Here is a 19,899-nt window from a genome sequence, read left to right as displayed (position 1 = left end):
GCAAGCTACTCCGCAAATGTAATTACTTATTCGTAATACTTTGGCTACCCTCCCACCCCCCTTACGAAAAAGTGATGTACAACCTGTTTAGCAAACACAGCTCCTTTTAGAGCTCAATCTACTTACTGCAACAATAATTAACCTTACAGGAGGAGTCAACAATCAGCCAAACTGCATCCCAGCGCTGGAGAAAGTAATGCAGTAACTTGAAGTTACTTGGATTAGTAACGAATATAATCACTGTTTTGGAAATTGTAATCCCTTACATTACTAGTTACTGGGAAAGTAATCAAATTACAGCAACAGTGTTACTTTACTAGAATACAGGCATATGGTGATACTATATCTTCAAATAATCAATCAAGATGTGGAAAGCCATAATAAGGCACATGTTTCACGAGTCAGCGTGACGCACTGTGGAGTAAATATGAAGACATTTTCCAAAAGCAGGTGGAGAGCACTTTATTGCAACGGCACATTTTAAATATGTCATCATTGGTGTAGCCTGCATACAGTAACGTATCAGCACATAACTAGACAGTACAGAGGTGGACCGGCGCCACCAGGACCGATCGCTGCTCGGTCAATAGGTAACATCAGCAGCAGCCGTGGTCCGCATCCGACAGCCAGGGCAGCGTGTAGTCCTTGTTCTCGTTTAAACTCCATTTAAAACTATGTATTTGTGATACAAAACCACTTATAGGACGCCTGACTGTGTGTCAGCATTCTTTCCTACCACAACGTTCGAGTTCAGTTAGGCAGTGTGGTACTTTTACTAAAATAACACCCGAAGAAGAAGAAAAACACACAAACAGTTCTCATCACAGGTTATACAGCAGCGTTGTCGTCGATTCTCGGAGATAGAAAGTTAGCATCTAAAAAATAGATCATGGAAGTTGTTACACAAAATAAGGTCGGGGGTCGGAGGTCACAATCGGATCGATTCCTCAACCCCCTTTTTTTTGTAAATTTCAAGCATTTCCCTTTCTCGAAGAAAAGCGTAACAGAGTCCAATTGATATGCGTCACCGCAGTTCCTATCTTTGCACTGTTCAACCTGTTTATGGCTTTAAATGGGGTTTAAAGATTTGACTGGATGAAAAGGCAATATTAAAGCAAGATCAATGCAAAGCTTTCAACACGTACAGACGAGGGGTTCCATCGGGCCTCGATCATGCAAACGGGGGGCAAGGTCTCGTGAGAATATTCAGACAGGCACACATATTGGATTGGACTATCTACAACTGTGACCGGTTCTTCTCCTCTGTGCCCAATTGCTCCTCTCTAGCTCGCTGAAGTTATCGAGTGAAATATGAACGAAAACACAGCATCGCTATCTAGAAGAGGAGATCTTATGTATCAAACAAAGTTCCTGTGTCGCACTATTAAGGCCTTCCATGACTTTGTCGTTTCACTACACGTATGCCACTGAATTCAACACTAAAGCCCTACGACGTCTCTAATATAAACTCCGTTTATAGTTTCGGCTGGGAGGGGGTTTAGATACAAACGTGTGCTTTTCATGATTCTTTTGTACACTTTTTTCCCCCGTTTCTCCCGTTACTATTAACAAGCACCAGCCCTCTAAAATTATATTATCAGTTACGCATTGACTCTTTAACATGATGAATGTCGCTGCTAGTACTTCATTGGTATTTTTGTATTACTCTCATCATAACCATGCACAACCAACATTTCACAAAAACAAAAGCAAAGTTGTAAAGCACAATTCAAAAAAAGAATAATCAAGATTAAGAACATGGAGGTTTGTAAGGTTATGGCCCATAGATTTTTTTTTTAAGAGGAAAATTATGATGGAAAAAAAATATATATAGATAATTCAGTCACTGAGACAAAATAACACAAATTTTCAGAGTTGGATAAAATAATGACCATAAAAGGTAGTGGAACTATTAACTCAAGCCTCTTATAGAATCAAGTGCAGACTCTCCTAGCTTCTCTCCAAGTCACCCAGGTAGGAAGTCACCTGCAAAGACACAATGAAAGATGTAGAATTAGTCACAAATTACAGGGTGACCTTGGACCGAAGTTAAGGCTGAGCGATAATTATTAATTATCGTATAATAATGATGAATTATTGTTGATCGTCTTTCAGTGGAATCATATCGTGTTGATATGATGATGGCGAATTTGACTTAAAAACCCTGGAAAAATAATAATACTATATTATTTGAATGTTTCCGTTTTGTTTCGTTTGACGTCACATCTAACATTACCCTTTGGTTCAATGAGAGGAACATTACTTTGATTATTTAACTTGATTTTGCATACATATGAACCATATCGTGATATACATTGGTAGCGAGAAAAATCATTATGATTATCGTGATAATGATTTAAACAGTATCGTTCAGCCCGAACCAAAGTGCTTTGTTACCGACTAGTCTGATTTTTTGGGGAGTTTGCCCAATATAGTATGAGATGAGAGGATTGCAGAGATGCTCACAAGTCATGTTTTGCAAGTCCAAGTCAAGTCTCAAGTCTTTGAGCTCAAGTCCAAGTCAAGTCTCAAGTCTTTGAGGGGGAAGTCCAAGTCAAGTCTCAAGTCTTTGAGCTCAAGTCCAAGTCAAGTCTCAAGTCTTTGAGGGGGAAGTCCAAGTCAAGTCTCAAGTCTTTGGTCACAAGACCAAGTCAAGTCTCTTATGGATGAGCGTTCTATCATCTGCTGCATGCCATCCGGTCTGCTTTGAACACTACAAAGGAACCAAGGAATTCAAAGCATGTACTGTATTATCCTCACTCCTTTATCTATTAGCATACAGTATCCGCATTGATTGGATGATATCAGTATAGATTTCCTTTATGTTAATGCACCAAAAAAATAAAATAAAAAAATAAAGATTGTTTGAGTGACTTGAGTGAGTCTCAAGTCAAGTCTCAAGTCACTGTGAGTGAGACTTAAGTGCGACTCAAGTCCAAGTCCCCATCTCTGGAGGATTGGCACCAAATCATGTCTGTGTCTCTTCAGTGGCAGGTCTCTTCTTCTTGTGAGACTTTAACTTGTTTAGTTTAGACATGAAGTGAGTGAAGTTAGCTAACAGCTACAGCAGTTTAAGTTTGTGCACTGCTGCTTAGTAAGGGCGTGCTTTTAACTCTGCGTTCACATGCGCATGATGGCTGCCTCGCATATCCTGCATCTGTAGCGTATCTGTAGCGTATGCGTAGCGTTACTTTGGATCGCGCATGCACAACTGAACTGACACTCCAAACAGACGCAGCCACGCAGGACACGCACGCCAACGCATAGCTAAAAGAACGTATATCTCTGGTCTAAGGATTCTTCCTTACTAATCAGCAGCAGACTGGGATTCTGTTTTTCACAAGTTATGAATCTAGATGTCAATCAGTAAAAACCAATGCAATCTTTAAATTGCTAAAGGTTTGTCGTCATACATTGGATAATGCTAATTGCTTATGATTAAGCTACTTAAGTTAACATACTGTATGCTAAAGCGTTAGCATGCGCACCACACAGGCAAATTTGCAAAACTGTGTCAGCAGCACAAGTAAACATAGATATCAACAGATCAAAAGTGGAAATCATCAGTTAGATTCACACTAATAGAATCAACCATACTTCGAAAAAGCAAGAACTATCTGCTGTAGTTAATTTGTGGTTAATGTTACATTCATAAAAACAAAAGATTTTTGATGACGCACCCAGTAAAGCACCTAGAGAACGCTCTCAAGCCGAAGCAATACTATAGACCAAATCACCGTGACGTCACCATGTAAACAAATTTACTTCCGGGTACCACTTGGGGAAGGCGGCAGGTTTAAATGTGCGTGTTGTCAAATAAATGCTGTCAAACCCTCTCGTTGTTTTCGGCCGACTACTTTCAATTTAAATGGTTAAACGGTTGGTAAACATGCTTGTCCGACGTATCTAGCCTTTCTTCTGTGTTTGTTTTATGTAGTGTTAGCTAGCTAATAATGTTTGTTTGTCTGTCAAACTCGCTGTTTTTTTACGTTACAGACAGAGTAACCTCGCGTCACCAGGCTCTTCTCGGCGAGAAAGAGCCTGGTACAGACAGAGCTACTGACGCCACGTCAATTTAATTTAGCTTCAAGTCTACTCTAGTCTGGTCCAACAGGTAAATTAGCTAGTCTGGTCTCCACTAACGTTATTGAAAGTGTTGTTATGAATGATATTAAACAACAACACAACACGGACGAACCATTTTTGTCTTCTTTGTCTGTTTTTGTCTTCAACACGTCAGTTTGTGCCGTTCACCGCCATTATAATGTGTGGACCCAGGGGTACCCGGAAGTAAATGTAAACATCCCGCTGATTTGGTCTATAGACCCTTCTCACGGGGCCATTTTGTGTCGTAATGGCAGGGTAAACACAGGTGCAAGCAACACACTAATGAGGGTTTCCAATTTATATGATTGGAAGTTGGAAACCCTCATTAGTGTTTTGCCTGCACCTGTGTTTACCCTGTGATTTCGACACAAAATGGCTCCCGTGAGAAGGGTCAATTCCGTTCTTGCTCTTCGTCCAGTGTGACTTGAACGCAGCCCAAAACAAGCAACAAGTAAAGTAAACAAATTAAGTGTGCACACGGCACTAAAAAAGTATCAAAACGATGACTAAATTGAAACGACATGATAACGGTTCAATCACAGCTATTTAAAGACGTGCGGCACTGCGGCGCGAGTGCTATTTATTGTGCTCTATTGTGCTATAGTTTTAATCACTTTTTGGGTTGAGCTGTTGGAGAGTGTGTGCGTTGCAGAGGAAAATGGAGGAACGGAAATCTCTACAGTGAAGGAAGCGACAACAACTTGAACGCCATCCGTCGTCATAATGGCGAGGCCTGAGTCGGAAAATAATCAGAATGATGCTTTAACCCATTGATACCTGATGCAGCATTTGCGTGTGTATCCCTTTAAGACTTAAAGGGATACACACACAAATGAGGGATATACACGCAAATGCTGCATCAGCTATCAATGGGTTAAGCGACGTGTTTGTCATTCCACATCTTTCTCTATCTGATCAGAAGGAGTTGGATGTACAAACAAAGGCCAAGTGATGACTTGCTATTGTTGCTGGACCGCAGGCACCTAGGCGGGCCGGACCGCAGGCACCTCGGCAGGCCGGGCTCTGTGCTCAACTAAACAGAAGCACTCTTCTCTGTGCTCAACTAAACAGAAGCACTCTTCTCTGTGCTCAACTAAACAGAAGCACTCTTCTCTGTGCTCAACTAAACAGAAGCACTCTTCGCATGCTGAACAAAACAGTCCAACAAATGACTTACATAAAATAACAAAACAGGCCGTGGATGATGGCTTTCATTCCAAGCTCAGCAGCTCGACGTCGAAGATGAGGGTGGCGTTAGGAGGGATGATGCCCGGGTGGCCCTTATTCCCGTAAGCAAAGTCCGGTGAGCAGGTCAGCTTGGCTCTCTGACCTACACTCATCTGAAGACGCAGGAGAAGCAGGAGAAGGCAAACACAGCGGGAGAAACAGAAAGAAATTGAGGTCAATATTAATTTATTATTAGATTTATATATTCAGACAGGGAAAACATCTCGCCGACTAATGATGCTACTTATTTCTTCATCTAATTTCTTGTGTCTCCATGCTTCAGTGCAATGATAGAGCTGCCTCCGTGCCACACAGGCCCCACTGTCTGCAGTGATAATGCTACAGGCCCACTGTCTGCAGTGATAATGATGCTACAGGCCCACTGTCTGCAGTGATAATGATGCTACAGGCCCCACTGTCTGCAGTGATAATGATGCTACAGGCCCACTGTCTGCAGTGATAATGCTACAGGCCCACTGTCTGCAGTGATAATGATGCTACAGGCCCACTGTCTGCAGTGATAATGCTACAGGCCCACTGTTTGCAGTGATAATGCTACAGGCCCCACTGTCTGCAGTGATAATGCTACAGGCCCACTGTCTGCAGTGATAATGCTACAGGCCCCACTGTCTGCAGTGATAATGATGCTACAGGCCCACTGTCTGCAGTGATAATGCTACAGGCCCCACTGTCTGCAGTGATAATGCTACAGGCCCCACTGTCTGCAGTGATAATGCTACAGGCCCCACTGTCTGTAGTGATAATGCTACAGGCCCCACTGTCTGCAGTGATAATGCTACAGGCCCACTGTCTGCAGTGATAATGCTACAGGCCCCACTGTCTGCAGTGATAATGCTACAGGCCCCACTGTCTGCAGTGATAATGCTACAGGCCCACTGTCTGCAGTGATAATGCTACAGGCCCACTGTCTGCAGTGATAATGCTACAGGCCCCACTGTCTGCAGTGATAATGCATTAATGCTACAGGCCCACTGTCTGCAGTGCAAGGTTATAATAGTTTTGGATTTTTTCATTAGTTTTTATTTTTATTAGTTTTGACTTTGTGTTTTCAATTTCAGTTTAGTTTTCATTAGTTTTTAAGGTGGGTTTGATCGTTTAGTTTAGTTTTTAGTTTTTGAAAATGCTTAGTTTTAGTTTAGTTTTTATTAGTTTCAGTGTTAGTTTTAGTCTTTTTTTGCCCCTTTCCAATTTTTTTTTGTAATATGGGGTGTGTCAGGGGTGAGATTCAAAAGGGTCATAAAATATGATAGATCTAGGAAAATAGATTTCATCTCCACTCAAAATATAGGCTTATTATGTATGAAATACTGTAAACTGACAAAGACTAAAACTAAGGACATTTTCTCTTCAATTTTATTTTATTTTAGTTAGTTTTGTAAACACACAATACCGTTTCAGTTAGTTATCGTTTTTTTGTAAAGCTTAGTTTTTATTTTTATTTCAGTTTATTTCATGTTTTTTCAATTCTAGTTTTCGTTTTTTCGTTAGTTTTCGTTAACTATAATAACCTTGCTGCAGTGATAATGCTACATGCCCACTGTCTGCAGTGATAATGCTACAGGCCCACTGTCTGCAGTGATAATGCTACATGCCCACTGTCTGCAGTGATAATGCTACAGGCCCACTGTCTGCAGTGATAATGCTACAGGCCCCACTGTCTGCAGTGATAATGCTACAGGCCCCACTGTCTGCAGTGATAATGCTACAGGCCCCACTGTCTGCAGTGATAATGCTACAGGCCCACTGTCTGCAGTGATAATGCTACAGGCCCCACTGTCTGCAGTGATAATGCTACAGGCCCCACTGTCTGCAGTGATAATGCTACAGGCCCCACTGTCTGCAGTGATAGTCTGCAGTGATAATGCTACAGGCCCACTGTCTGCAGTGATAATGCTACAGGCCCCACTGTCTGCAGTGATAATGCTACAGGCCCACTGTCTGCAGTGATAATGCTACAGGCCCCACTGTCTGCAGTGATAATGCTACAGCCCCACTGTCTGCAGTGATAATGCTACAGGCCCACTGTCTGCAGTGATAATGATGCTACAGGCCCACTGTCTGCAGTGATAATGCTACAGGCCCACTGTCTGCAGTGATAATGCTACAGGCCCACTGTCTGCAGTGATAATGCTACAGGCCCCACTGTCTGCAGTGATAATGCTACAGGCCCCACTGTCTGCAGTGATAATGCTACAGGCCCACTGTCTGCAGTGATAATGCTACAGGCCCCACTGTCTGCAGTGATAATGCTACAGGCCCCACTGTCTGCAGTGATAATGCTACAGGCCCACTGTCTGCAGTGATAATGCTACAGGCCCACTGTCTGCAGTGATAATGCTACAGGCCCACTGTCTGCAGTGATAATGCTACAGGCCCACTGTCTGCAGTGATAATGCTACAGGCCCACTGTCTGCAGTGATAATGCTGAGCGTGGAAATTAGATAATGGAGTCATGTCAACGAATACATGTATTTAAAGGAGCACTTTGCGGATTTTAAACCAGCATTGTATCATTACATTGTCACTAGTATATGGAAATGAATGATGTTTACCCAGCAGAAACTCCACCGGGTGGCGCATTTTGCATCAGTCTACGTGTGTCGCGTCACCCAGCGGAGTTTCTGCCGGCAAATTAAAGGAACAGCTCACCCTAAAATCCAAAATACATATATTCCCTCTCACCTGTAGTGCTATTTATCCATCTATATCGTCTTTTGTGTTAGTTAGTTTTGGAGATATTGGCCACAGAGTTTCTGCCTTCTCTCCAATACAATGGAACTGGATGGCACTCGGCTTGTGGTGCTCAAAGTGCCAAAGAAATACATTTGATAAACTCAACAGCAAATGTCTCTTTCCAGAAATCATGACCCGGTTACTCCAGATAATCCACAGACCTTGTTATGAGCAGTTTCGTGGAGGAACTATTTTCTTTTGACCGAACTACACCCGCTAGCTGCTAGCTAGTTCCTACATGAGACTGCAAAAGAAAATAGTTCCTCCATGAAACTGCTCACAACAAAGTCCATCTGAGCCTATGGGTTTTATAAATAGACTGTAAGAAGGTTAAACCATTCGTTATTGTGGTGACAACACATATGACATGTAAATGTATCACATACTCTGAGGGGCTGAATGGGTGCAGCTTTTAGAGTTAGCGTGGGACAGATGGACAGCAGAACAGCAACTGTGCATTGCTCTATTTAACACAATGTGCTTATCAATTCACAAAATGACACATTTCATTTGCAAGATGTGGTACATCAGCTCTAAAAGACAACAAGTCAACTATGTCTTTGATGATCCTGGATAATATAGGAAAGTCACAGTATTACTCTTCCCCTCCTCCAGCCCACCTGCACTACGCCTTCTTCCCAGCCTCGGATCACCTCCTGCTTGCCGATCTTGAACCTGAAGGGCTTGTCCCTGTCGCGGGACGAGTCAAACTTACGTCCGTCTGTAAGGGAGCCTGAGGGGAAGGAAATGGGGACGGGCGGTGAGAGACAAAACAGTTACAGACGAAATGAACCCAACGGAATGCAAGTAGCGCGAGGGTCGGAGACGTTTCAGAGTCAAATCTTGTCTGAGATGACAGGGTTGAGAGGCGGACCATAATGGCATGTCGTCGTCGATGATTTGATTTGACAATTCTGGAGACTGGCTTTGGCATTGGCCAATCCTGGCGTATTTCGCCCCCCCAAATCGAGTGGGATTCAGCGCGTTGTGGTGCTACGCGGGTGGGATCCGCCGAGTACCAGGCAGCCAGCTGCTTCTGTGTGGAACGGAGCGGACAATCCGATGGATGAGTGCTGCCTGCCCGCCTGGAATCTCTGAGGGACGACCAGACAACCAGGCTCTCTGAGGCACGCGCCAGTTACACTAACTTGAGAAGCATTGCGGTAAATACAATATTCCTGGAATGCGAGTTTAACGAGCCAGTTACATTTCTTTGCATTCTTAGACATTACCGTTTGCTTTATTTTGTATGTTACATACAATTGGCCAAGTTAGTAGTTACCGTAGTTTATAGGCTAGAAATTCTGCCAGATTACAGACAATAGGCGTAATTTTCGTCATTGGAGGAGAAAATTATCCTCAAATGAAGATTTGATTGACAGCTGCCATGTCATGATATGATTGGTTGAAATGGGGTAGAAATTTGATAGTACTATGTGACGTCAGCAAACTGTAGATTACTGTTGTGAATGAAATCTTGAAAAATGAACTTTTGATGTGAGAAAATGTGGAAAAACTAAATAAATTTGATTTTTGTGATTTTTCTTTGGCATACATTATTAAATAGGTGCACTGAATACCCAATATTTGAACTAAAAGAAAAGAAACGTCATTTTTGGGTTCAGCTCGACTTTAAGCGCGAAGCAGTGGGCGATGTCAGGCCTTGTTCTGCATGTGGAAAGGAAACACCCTCAGGAGACAACATCAACATCAAGACCTGCACGAGCCCCACTGGTCCACCCTGGAGATGGGAACGATATGAACATTTCATATCATATCACGATTACAGTGACCAAAATGATCACGCTTATCAGGATTATCACGGTTTGTTAAAATGCGCTGAAAATGTTCTAATGTACTAATCTACTCACAGAAATCATTCCGCCGAGTTTTATATTGAAAACTCAGAGCCAAAAAGGATTGATACACTCACTGAAATCATTTCTCTTGCATGCCATCTGGGAGACGGGTTGCCAACCTTGGTTGATGATGGACAGTATTTACCATGTTTATCATTAAAACCGTGTTACCATCATGATTACAGTGCTTTGAAAAACGTGGTAAAAATGAAATGAAAAATGCAAAATTTAAACGCAAGGAATTTTATCGCGGTTATCATTCAAAACCGGTTATCGTTACATCCCTAGTCCACCCACAACCTCTTATTCCCTGTGCAATAATATTGCAATGATTAGAGATGCATCAGAAACAGAATTCACATTGGGTTAGTTCAAGAAAAATAAAAATAAACGTAGAGCTCTGATCTAACAAGACGTGCTAACAGTATGGTGGGGAAATGCTGGCTTTATGCAGTAACTGTGTGTCTGAAGCGGTATTAATACCAGCTCCAAAACAAAATAAGGACCGAAAACAAATACATGTGCTGAGCTTGTGGGACAACCGTCTTCCCTGCTGTGTGTATATTGAGAGCGCAAATGAAGGGATTCCAAGGATCTCCGAAATAGCCGCTGCAGCTGTCTCCGGGGTGGGAGGCGGTCTGACAGTCGGGGAAACGCTAGCGTCCATCCGCCGAATGGCACCCGCTCTAAAGACTATTTCTGACAGCGCCATTACAGTTATTAGTGGCAATAAGACTGCCCATGTGTGTGGTTTGGTGTCCGTCTGTCTCTGTGGTGTGATATGATGGCAGAGTGTGTGGCGTGTGTGTGTGTGTGTGTGTGTGTGGTAGGGTTGTCAAAAGTATCGATAGTATCGATAAAAGTCAATACTAAAAATTTTAAACGGATACAATACTCATTTGCAACAGGTATCGAAAGTATCGAAAAGTATCAATACTAACAATTTGAAACGGATGTCGGATACAATACTCATTTGCAACTGTATCAATATCAGATTCAGCAGTGCTTTCTCGTAATGAAAAATCAAACATACCACTGATTTCTCCCTCCCTGTCATTGGTGGGTATCTTTTGCTTCAACAAATTCAAAGTATTCTGATAGGCTGATGACTAAAATAGGTGTAATCTGCTGTGTTCTGATAGGCTGACGACTAGAGCAGGTGTAATCTGCTGTGTAAAGTCAAAGTTTTTAATGAGTTTGATCAGGCCTAGATTATGGAGAAGCGTGCATCTGTCCGCCCATCTGTCTTTGTTTATTTTTTATGCCTCTTGATGTGTTGTCATCCCGCCGCATGGTATCGAAAATGGTATCGAGTATCGACATTTTCCTGGGTATCGGTATCGAAGTAGAAATTCTAGTATCGTGACATCCCTAGTGTGTGGGTATCTGAAGTGCGGTCTGTGTTGTGTGGGCGAGCGCTGTTGTTGTCGGGGCACATCAGGGGGGCGACTGGCAAGATATAGATTGTAGTCGAGGCGGTGGAGTGGGTGGTGCGATTCAACGACCGCGTCCTCTGATGTCTCGATGGCAGCCTAATGGAATTATGGGTAAGAGCTGAAAGCTCCCATCAAAGTATCAAAGCTATTTTTCAGTCGGAGCAGAAACACACTGCACGGTTTTCACCGCTCAACAACACAAACAACAGTGCCGAAATGTTCCGACAGCAAAGATTTCCTGCAGACTGGACCTTGGCAAAGGCGTGTTTTTGATCTTAATTTGGATCCTCTACATTAAAAAAACAAAACAATGCTTTTTATAATGGAATATCCTGTTTCAAGTCCCATCTCAAGGCTGCCAGGAAGGGAGACCACCCGCCTGGGGAGGAAATCCTGTCGCTGCTGTGATAAAGAAGAAAAAAACAGTAACGCAGCTTTCTCGTGCCTAAAAACACGACACTGTGCTTAGCCTCGAATCCGGCTGTTATTTCAAGTTACATAATGTTCGAGCAAAGAGGCTTGTGTTACAGGCTGAGTTCTGTCTGTCTTACCAGGCGAGCAGGCCCACTCGCCGAGCAGGCCCACTCGCCGAGCAGGCCCACTCGCCGAGCAGGCCCGCTCGCCGAGCAGGCCCACTCACCGAGCAGGCCAACTCACCGTTTTGACGATTTTGGAACACAGCAGCCTGATAAATAGCAGAGGGATGCAAAAGCCACCTGAATGCCATTTGGTTGTTGTTGTTTTATTCATCATTCATTTTGTTTTTACTGCTAGTGAAAATCCTACAACACCCTTATGGCAAAATGAAAAGTTATTATAAAGTGTTACCATACAGTATATGTTTCAATGGGAATAGATACCATCAAGTAAAATAAGGCTACCATAAACTCACTATTTTGTACCACAGGCAGACACAGACACACGCACCCACGTGCACGCACGCACGCACACACACACACACACACACACACACACACACACACACACACACACACACACACACACACACACACACACACCAGTAATGAAATATTATAGGAATCTAGAGTATCACATCCTGTACACCCCTATAGGGGATTAGAGTGATATACCATATGAGACTGAAATAATAATAATAATGTAATAATAACAATCATATTAATAATAAGTTCACTATCACTCTTATGTAGCATGCCATATACACCCTATATAGGTCCCTGTATGATTGAATATTATAGGAATATTATGGTGATTTTGTTATTATTCGCTGGCCCAGACGGTTATAATCCGCTCAGCTAAAAACGCCGCACCAATCTCCCACCCCCCCAAACTCCAACAAAGACGGGAAAGCTGTGGAAATCAGACGGGATTTAAAAACCATGTCGCTGTCTGGGTCTGTGAGTGTCTGTCTGTCTGTCTGTCTGTCTGTCTGTCTGTCTGTGCCTCTGAATGAACCCTGCGGCGGAATCCGTCTACAAATGCAGCCTATAATATTATCCCAGTGATGTTGACTCGACTGTCTATAATAGACCGCCTGGCCAAAACTGGACCGCGTAATTTTACGCAGCGATAATTCCAGCGTACTTTGATTGGGGCTATATAGGCTACGACTGCTGAAATGATCATCAGGCTGTATAGCTACATGTGATTGCTGGATATCGATTCGATATGGGATCCAAAGGCTCCAGTGAATGAAAATGTGGCGAAGGGGTTAATTTTTTGTGCAGCCGAGTCCGTACGCTAGAGATTCAGTGAAAAATCACTATAATATTCCTCTATTACCCATAGAAAATTGTCTCGGTGGTGCACATAGTAGTTAGCGACCTTATATCGTAGGCTACTTTATGGAATGTTCTCCTATGATATTTACTATAATATTAATTATGCATGTATAGTTTTGCTGTGATACTTGTAACATGGTTACATACATACGATTAATGTTACCAATGATCGGTATTTTTGGGTGTAGGAGTCAGACAGCAGACGACCCCGCTACTCACTTGACTTGTATGCGGCCTTGGGTAGAAATATGAATCAAACCAAGTATGAGAAACATAAATCCGCAGAATTTGGCTGTGCATGCAGAGGGGGAGGGGGCGCGATGAAGCAGACTATACCAAGTTTCTTATTTAAAACTCACCGACATAATGCACCACACACGTCTGTCCTTTTTTGGGGAAAGTCCTTCCTGTGGAGGAAGCAAAAAAAGGCGCTTGATATAACGGGCATACGACGCAAGGCGGTGTTTTCTGCGGCTGTAATAAATAAGAGTGAACATCAATCCACCAATGAACCCAAGCACATTTCCTTTCGTTCTGCTTTTTGCATTCGCTTTTACCGTCGCCTGGGGTGATGGTCTCGATTTCGACTCCCATTTCGCTGTTTCGGAGCTGTCCCTCCACCCGAGCAAGACTCTTCCCGCAGTCTGTCTGCTCTTCCAGCGGATGTTCTCAGCTGTCGCTCTTTCTCTCACAGCAGGCACGCTAGCGTTAAGGCGTACACGATGTGCAACGCGGCTTCCGCTCAGCAGTTTCAAAATAAAATTAATTGACAAGGCTGTCGGGTCGCGCCCTCTGGCGGCCATACTGCAGGTCCACAGAATTACAACGTATTTCATTGATGTGCTGTTTTTGGCTGGGAAACGATAATTTCATCATTGTTAGGCAAGCCCTATCTAACTGGTTTTGTGTTACAATAATAATCATCATCATCATCATCATCATAATAGGGTGGGACACTTTTTGACTTTTGGAAGCTTTCTTGCCATGAATTTAAAAAAAATAGCTCAACACATGATACATTTCTGTAATAATCAAGATGTTACCTAACCTTCTGAGGTGGAATGAAGGTACATTATATTCCAAGGAGACGTGGCATCCCCTTTTGTGCGAACTGACCCCAAATTCCTTTTTTCTGTAATGTTTTGTTGTATTATGGGACAAAATGTTTGGTATTATGGGACAAAATGCCATATGATGGATTTAGGCTAGTGTAAGCATTTACTACACAATTTAATTCATACTTTGATATAATTTGACATGCACATCTTCCTTTTCCTGATCATCTTTATAAATTAAGACTCCGTGTTCACTGTTTTATTTAATATTTAAATCTGTGTAAACAATTCAAACAACAATCGGCCTTCCCTCACTGTCACAACAACCCCCTTAGTTGTTGAGTTCACGGTAGGTTAGGTTTAGGGTGATTAAGTTGAGGGTTGGGGTTAGGATGATTAAGTTGAGGGTTTGGGTTAGTGTTAGGATGATTAAATTGAGGGTTGGGGTTAGGATTATTCAATTGAGGGTTTGGGTTAGGATGATTAAGTTGAGGGTTGGGGTTAGGATGATTAAGTTGAGGGGTGGGGTTAGGGTGATTAAGTTGAGGGTTTGGGTTAGTGTTAGGATGATTAAGTTGAGGGTTGGGGTTAGGGTTAGGATGAGTAAATTGAGGGGTGACATGCTGATGATGTCACAATGGCTCTGTGTGTAAAGGCCTGAAAATGTAAAATATCGCTGTATTGAATTCCCCGCCACCCCCCACATTCATCCCAGACGCCTGAAAAGTGTTTTGGCAAGTTTTGGAGGCGATCAAAGCAACGGTGTACCTTGGTGAACAGAAAGACAGTTCTCCAATTATAGTATTAAGGAATAATAATACATTATTATTATTATTATTATTATTATTATTATTATTATAGTAATAATAATAGGAATACATTGGATTAAAGCACCTTTCTCAAACTCAATGTAGTAAGTCTTTGTTAACAAATCTGATTTGCATAGCTTAAAGTCCAATAATATGACTGTGTAACTAATAGCTTAATACCAGCGAGATACAAAACGGGTCTGCCTGAGGGAAACAAACTATTGGCAATCCGTCTGCAACTCCAACAGGTAAGGCTACCAAAGGCACCGCCAAAGTCATGAAGTTCCAAAATCTACTGGTAGAAACTGTACGCTTTTATTGTGAAGGCAAAATTGCCGTTTTTCCGGCGTAACTTTCTGTGACTGGCTTGACGCAGCTGGTAGGCAGCGTATACCATGTGACGTGCGCAAAGATGTGTGTGTGTGTGTGTGTGTGTGTGTGTGTGTGTGTGTGTGTGTGTGTGTGTGTGTGTGTGTGTGTGTGTGTGTGTGTGTGTGTGTGTGTGTGTTGGGTGGGGGTGTGCTACTCCTATGAGTAACGCACACTCACTCACGCACACACACCATCCTCTCTTGATTCATTCTCAGACGTTTGCTTAATAAGCAAACGTCTATTAGTTATAGATCTATTAGTTATAGATCAATCTTGCATAATATGCAAGATTGATCTATAACTAATTTGACTGCACAAAGAAAGTAAAATAAGTAGGCTAGTTCTATTCTAGTTCTAGTCTACATGTAGCCTATGTCTATTTAGGCCCATACATTTACACTTCATCTATCTATAACCTATGTCATCAATGTCATACCATCACTGTGTGTGTGTGTGTGTGTGTACATTGAGAGCAAGGCAAACCAGAATCAAATTCCTTGTATGTGTACATACTTGGCGGCTGCCAATAAGCTGATTATGACTACTGTCAGTTTGTTATTGTGTAGGTGGGCCTAGATTGTGTTCTGATGTAAACTATACAGGTATTGATAAGGAGGTGACTGTGAACTATAATGACCTCCTAGCACTTTAATTGTTCTGTCTCTATTCACTAAAAACTCTCTTCTCTCTAATTGAGACTTGCCAACGCTACATGCATACAAGCTGTATGTAGAAAGAGAAACACAATGACTATATCCAGCTGAAGAACTATATGACATGGTTTCCTGTAGTAGTAAGGTGGCATTGCATATAGGATATAATAAAGGTGATGTACTGATGCGCTTTTCTTAACTGGAGTTTGGGGAACAGAAAAACCTTGTTTATTTTATTAATAAATTGAGTTAATTAATACAATAAGCACAACACTACAGGTGGCTTCATAACAATAATAGAACAAATGAAAGTTCATAAGTCACATATTCCATCATACAAGCACAATGTGCTTGATAAGTAAAGTACAAAATATGATGGGTGAGCTGTCCATTTAATTGTACGGGGGAGTTCAATAGAAAGTAAATCTTATCTAGAAAGTAAAATATAGGCTATATAGAAATGAGTATGGATATTCATGTGTACTCACATAATGTGGATGATGTAGCCTATATTGTATACAGTATTCCTAATGAGTAATACATACTATATAAAGTGCTATAATGCTGTTTTGGCAAAGAGCTCCAGCTCCAGTAACTGATGATGAATGATGACATGCAAAACAACACTTATTTGCAACACTTTTATTTGCATTTTATTTTGAAGGCAGAGACATTCTACCAGGAGTGAGTTTCCTCATTGCAGCTGGCTTCATCAATGGAGCCCCAGCTCCTCCTCTCTGGAGCTAAAACATCTCTCCTCTGGAGCTCCAGGGGGGAGGAGCCCAGTACTGCATCAAGCACCACTTGGCAAACTGTACAACCAAATCACAATACAGTTTAATAGTAAAACTTGATTATCAATTAAACATTAGATGAAGAAAGTATTCAAATATGCAGCCACAAATCATTCATGTCATAGGTAATGCTTGTTGTGACATAGTTACTTTAGTTAATGCCAGGCTTGAGGTAATACACTGAAGAGATGCGCATTAATTGTGTCTTTAATATGAACTTGCCTTTGTTGATGTCAATGTTCATGTTAGTAAACTTTAGGGACAATATATCTCAATTTAATATATGTCAATACGGAGGCACAAAAAATGTGGACCAAAGCAGCTCAGAAGGCAAAATAGAATACAAGGCGAGAAAAGGAGCTACTTGGAGTTTGAAAAGAATATATTATTTAATGAGTAGTAATTGTATCTGCGTACTGCAAAGAGTTACAAACCAGAATACAGCTTCAATTTGATACGGGCAAACACAAAAACGCAAAACGTTTCAACCGTTGGTCTTCGTCAGGCTTACAGCCAGAAAAAATAATGGTGATATTAGTCTCACAAGCTCTCCATTTACTTTGATTCATTGATTACATGTGTGGTTGAACAGAAATAAGTTTGTTCCGCCTGCTGACAGTGGAGGGCGCTCTTCAAGTTAGATGCAGCGGTGTTTCTTCAGACAAGATGACCGAGTGAACATTTTCTTACAGCAGTCACACCAGTAGCCCGTTCCGGTGTGAATGCGTTTGTGTGTTGTTAGGGCACCTGAGTGTCTGAAACTGCTCCCACATTGGTCACAGTGGTAGGGCTTATCTCCACTGTGAATGAGTTTGTGTGTCTTTAGGCTACCTAACACACTGAAACTGCTCCCACATTGGTCACAGTGGTAGGGCTTCTCTCCAGTGTGAATGCGTTTGTGTGTTTTTAGGTTACCTAACACATTGAAACTGCTTCCACATTGGTCACAGTGGTAGGGCTTCTCTCCAGTGTGAATGCGTTTGTGTGTTTTTAGGTCACCTAACCCACTGAAGCTGCTTCCACATTGGTCACAGTGGTAGGGCTTCTCTCCAGTGTGAATGCGTTTGTGTCTTTTTAGGGATTGCAACAGACTGAAACTGCTTCCACATTGGTCACAGTGGTAGGGCTTATCTCCAGTGTGAATGCGCTTGTGTGTTTCTAGGTTACCTAACTGACTGAAACTGCTCCCACACTGGTCACATTTGTAGGGCTTCTCTCCAGTGTGAATGCGTTTGTGTGTTTCTAGGTTACGTAACACACTGAAACTGCTTCCACATTGGTCACAGTGGTAGGGCTTATCTCCAGTGTGAATGCGTTTGTGTGTTTTTAGGTAACCTAACCTACTGAAAGTGCTCCCACATTGGTCACAGTGGTAGGGCTTCTCTCCAGTGTGAATGCGTTTGTGTCTTTTTAGGTGATGCAACAGACTGAAACTGCTTCCACATTGGTCACATTTGTGGGGCTTCTCTCCAGTGTGAATGCGTTTGTGTCTTTTTAGGTAACCTAACCTACTGAAAGTGCTCCCACATTGGTCACAGTGGTAGGGCTTCTCTCCAGTGTGAATGCGTTTGTGTCTTTTTAGGCTACCTAACACACTGAAACGGCTTCCACATTGGTAGGGCTTATCTCCAGTGTGAATGTGTTTGGGTCTCTTGTTGGTGTCTCTCTGTTTCTATAAAGACACAAAGAAAGAATTAGGGCAGGGGCACAGTGTGTGTGTGTGTTGCAACATCAGTGATATTTTTCTCACCTCTTCTGAAGAATTCATTTGGACAATGCTCCTCCCCTCCTACGTCAGATGTCTGTCCTCCCACCAAGCAGCTCTGTAGATACAGCAGGGGTTAAATTAAATCAGTCATATACAATTTCATTACAAATTGGAGTCTCAAACTCTAATTGAAATTGTACAAAATTGAATGGTATGTTGCTTAAAATGTATTGAGATAATCACCATAGGTTTGAAGGTAGGCTATACAAATGAGAGAGAGAGAGAGAACACAAAGGGTCATAAACCAAGGCTCCAACGGCGTGTTTTCTTACTTGGACATGCGCACATCAAATAGAGAGAATTTGGTATCGCATGGAATGACGGAGGTCAAGAGTGAGCGCATGCGCGAGAGAGAGACCTTTGATGTTCCTTTAATAAAGCATCACCATTACTTAAAATACAAAGTTAAAACTCACACGTGGCTGCAATGACTGACCGGCCCACACAAGCACAACGCCCCAACCCGCCTCACACTCACACCCCACAGGAAACCACAGCAGCAACAAAAGTCCAACAGCAGAGAACAAAGTCAACCCGCACATCTCTGCTATGATAAAATCCCCCCATGGCGCGCGAGAGGAAAATAGCGGGAGAACGAGGCAGAGAGGGAGAGAGAGAGAGAGGGAGAGGGAGAGAGAGGTTGTGCATGCAGATGTTACAACCAGATTGGTCTATTGCCTTATCAACTCGTATTCATCACTAGGCTACTCAATAAACAAAGGAAACCATATCGTCCTCAATGATTCTAGAAGATAATTCCATATGATCGGTAGGCGGCGGGCTTATGCACTATATCTCAGCCTTACTTGGAGTCTTTGCGTTTCCAAAGTCGTCCTTGCTTGTGTGCGCAGTAGTTGTTGACTGAATGGGAGTGTAACAGCCACTATTCTGCGTTGTGTATTTGGATATTATGATGTTGGCTGAATGACAGGCACACACCGTAGCTGGGATCACTGGGTTTACTTCACATGAAAAGACAAAAAAACACAGTGTCACACACCACTTCACGTCTCTCTCTCCACATATCTCCGGCAACAAGTTAGTGCAACTGCCATTTTCATTATACAATTCTAATGTACATAGGAGTGGGCTATAAATGGGTCATTTTTTGTTTTGCTTAGGTCTCAGTTTTTTTGTATTCCATTTGCCCTATCTCAACATGAAATGACAACATTTTTGGCTTCAGGTCCAAGAAAAAAGTGTGCAGGGCACAAATCCAAGATGACCACCGTTTTCCCTGAAAAATCACATTTCTAGCCATAACTTTGTCATTTCTGGGTCTTTTTACTTGGTTGTGTTGTCTAA

General features: G+C 42.3%; 1 protein-coding gene and 1 long non-coding RNA gene across 2 annotated transcripts; both read right to left on the bottom strand.

Moving 5' to 3' along the window:
* Window positions 1-452: 452 nt before the first annotated feature.
* Window positions 453-13,825, bottom strand: fkbp1ab (FKBP prolyl isomerase 1Ab). Its single transcript, XM_083656867.1, has 5 exons — window positions 13,701-13,825; window positions 13,503-13,550; window positions 8,709-8,821; window positions 5,285-5,447; window positions 453-1,986 (listed from the first exon to the last, which is right to left on the bottom strand). Exons 1-4 carry the CDS (start codon window positions 13,735-13,737, stop codon window positions 5,319-5,321), a joined length of 327 nt encoding a protein of 108 aa, XP_083512993.1. The 5' UTR covers window positions 13,738-13,825; the 3' UTR covers window positions 453-1,986; window positions 5,285-5,318.
* Window positions 13,826-18,594: 4,769 nt separating this feature from the next.
* Window positions 18,595-19,543, bottom strand: LOC310794702. The gene is made up of 3 exons (XR_014553581.1): window positions 19,401-19,543; window positions 18,778-18,795; window positions 18,595-18,649 (listed from the first exon to the last, which is right to left on the bottom strand). It is a non-coding gene; the product is annotated as an uncharacterized lncRNA (long non-coding RNA).
* Window positions 19,544-19,899: the final 356 nt, after the last annotated feature.

Source organism: Poromitra crassiceps (genome assembly GCF_964638095.1).
Source record: "Poromitra crassiceps genome assembly, chromosome: 20".
Taxonomy (NCBI): domain Eukaryota; kingdom Metazoa; phylum Chordata; class Actinopteri; order Beryciformes; family Melamphaidae; genus Poromitra; species Poromitra crassiceps.
This window is presented reverse-complemented; position numbering and strand designations above follow the sequence as displayed.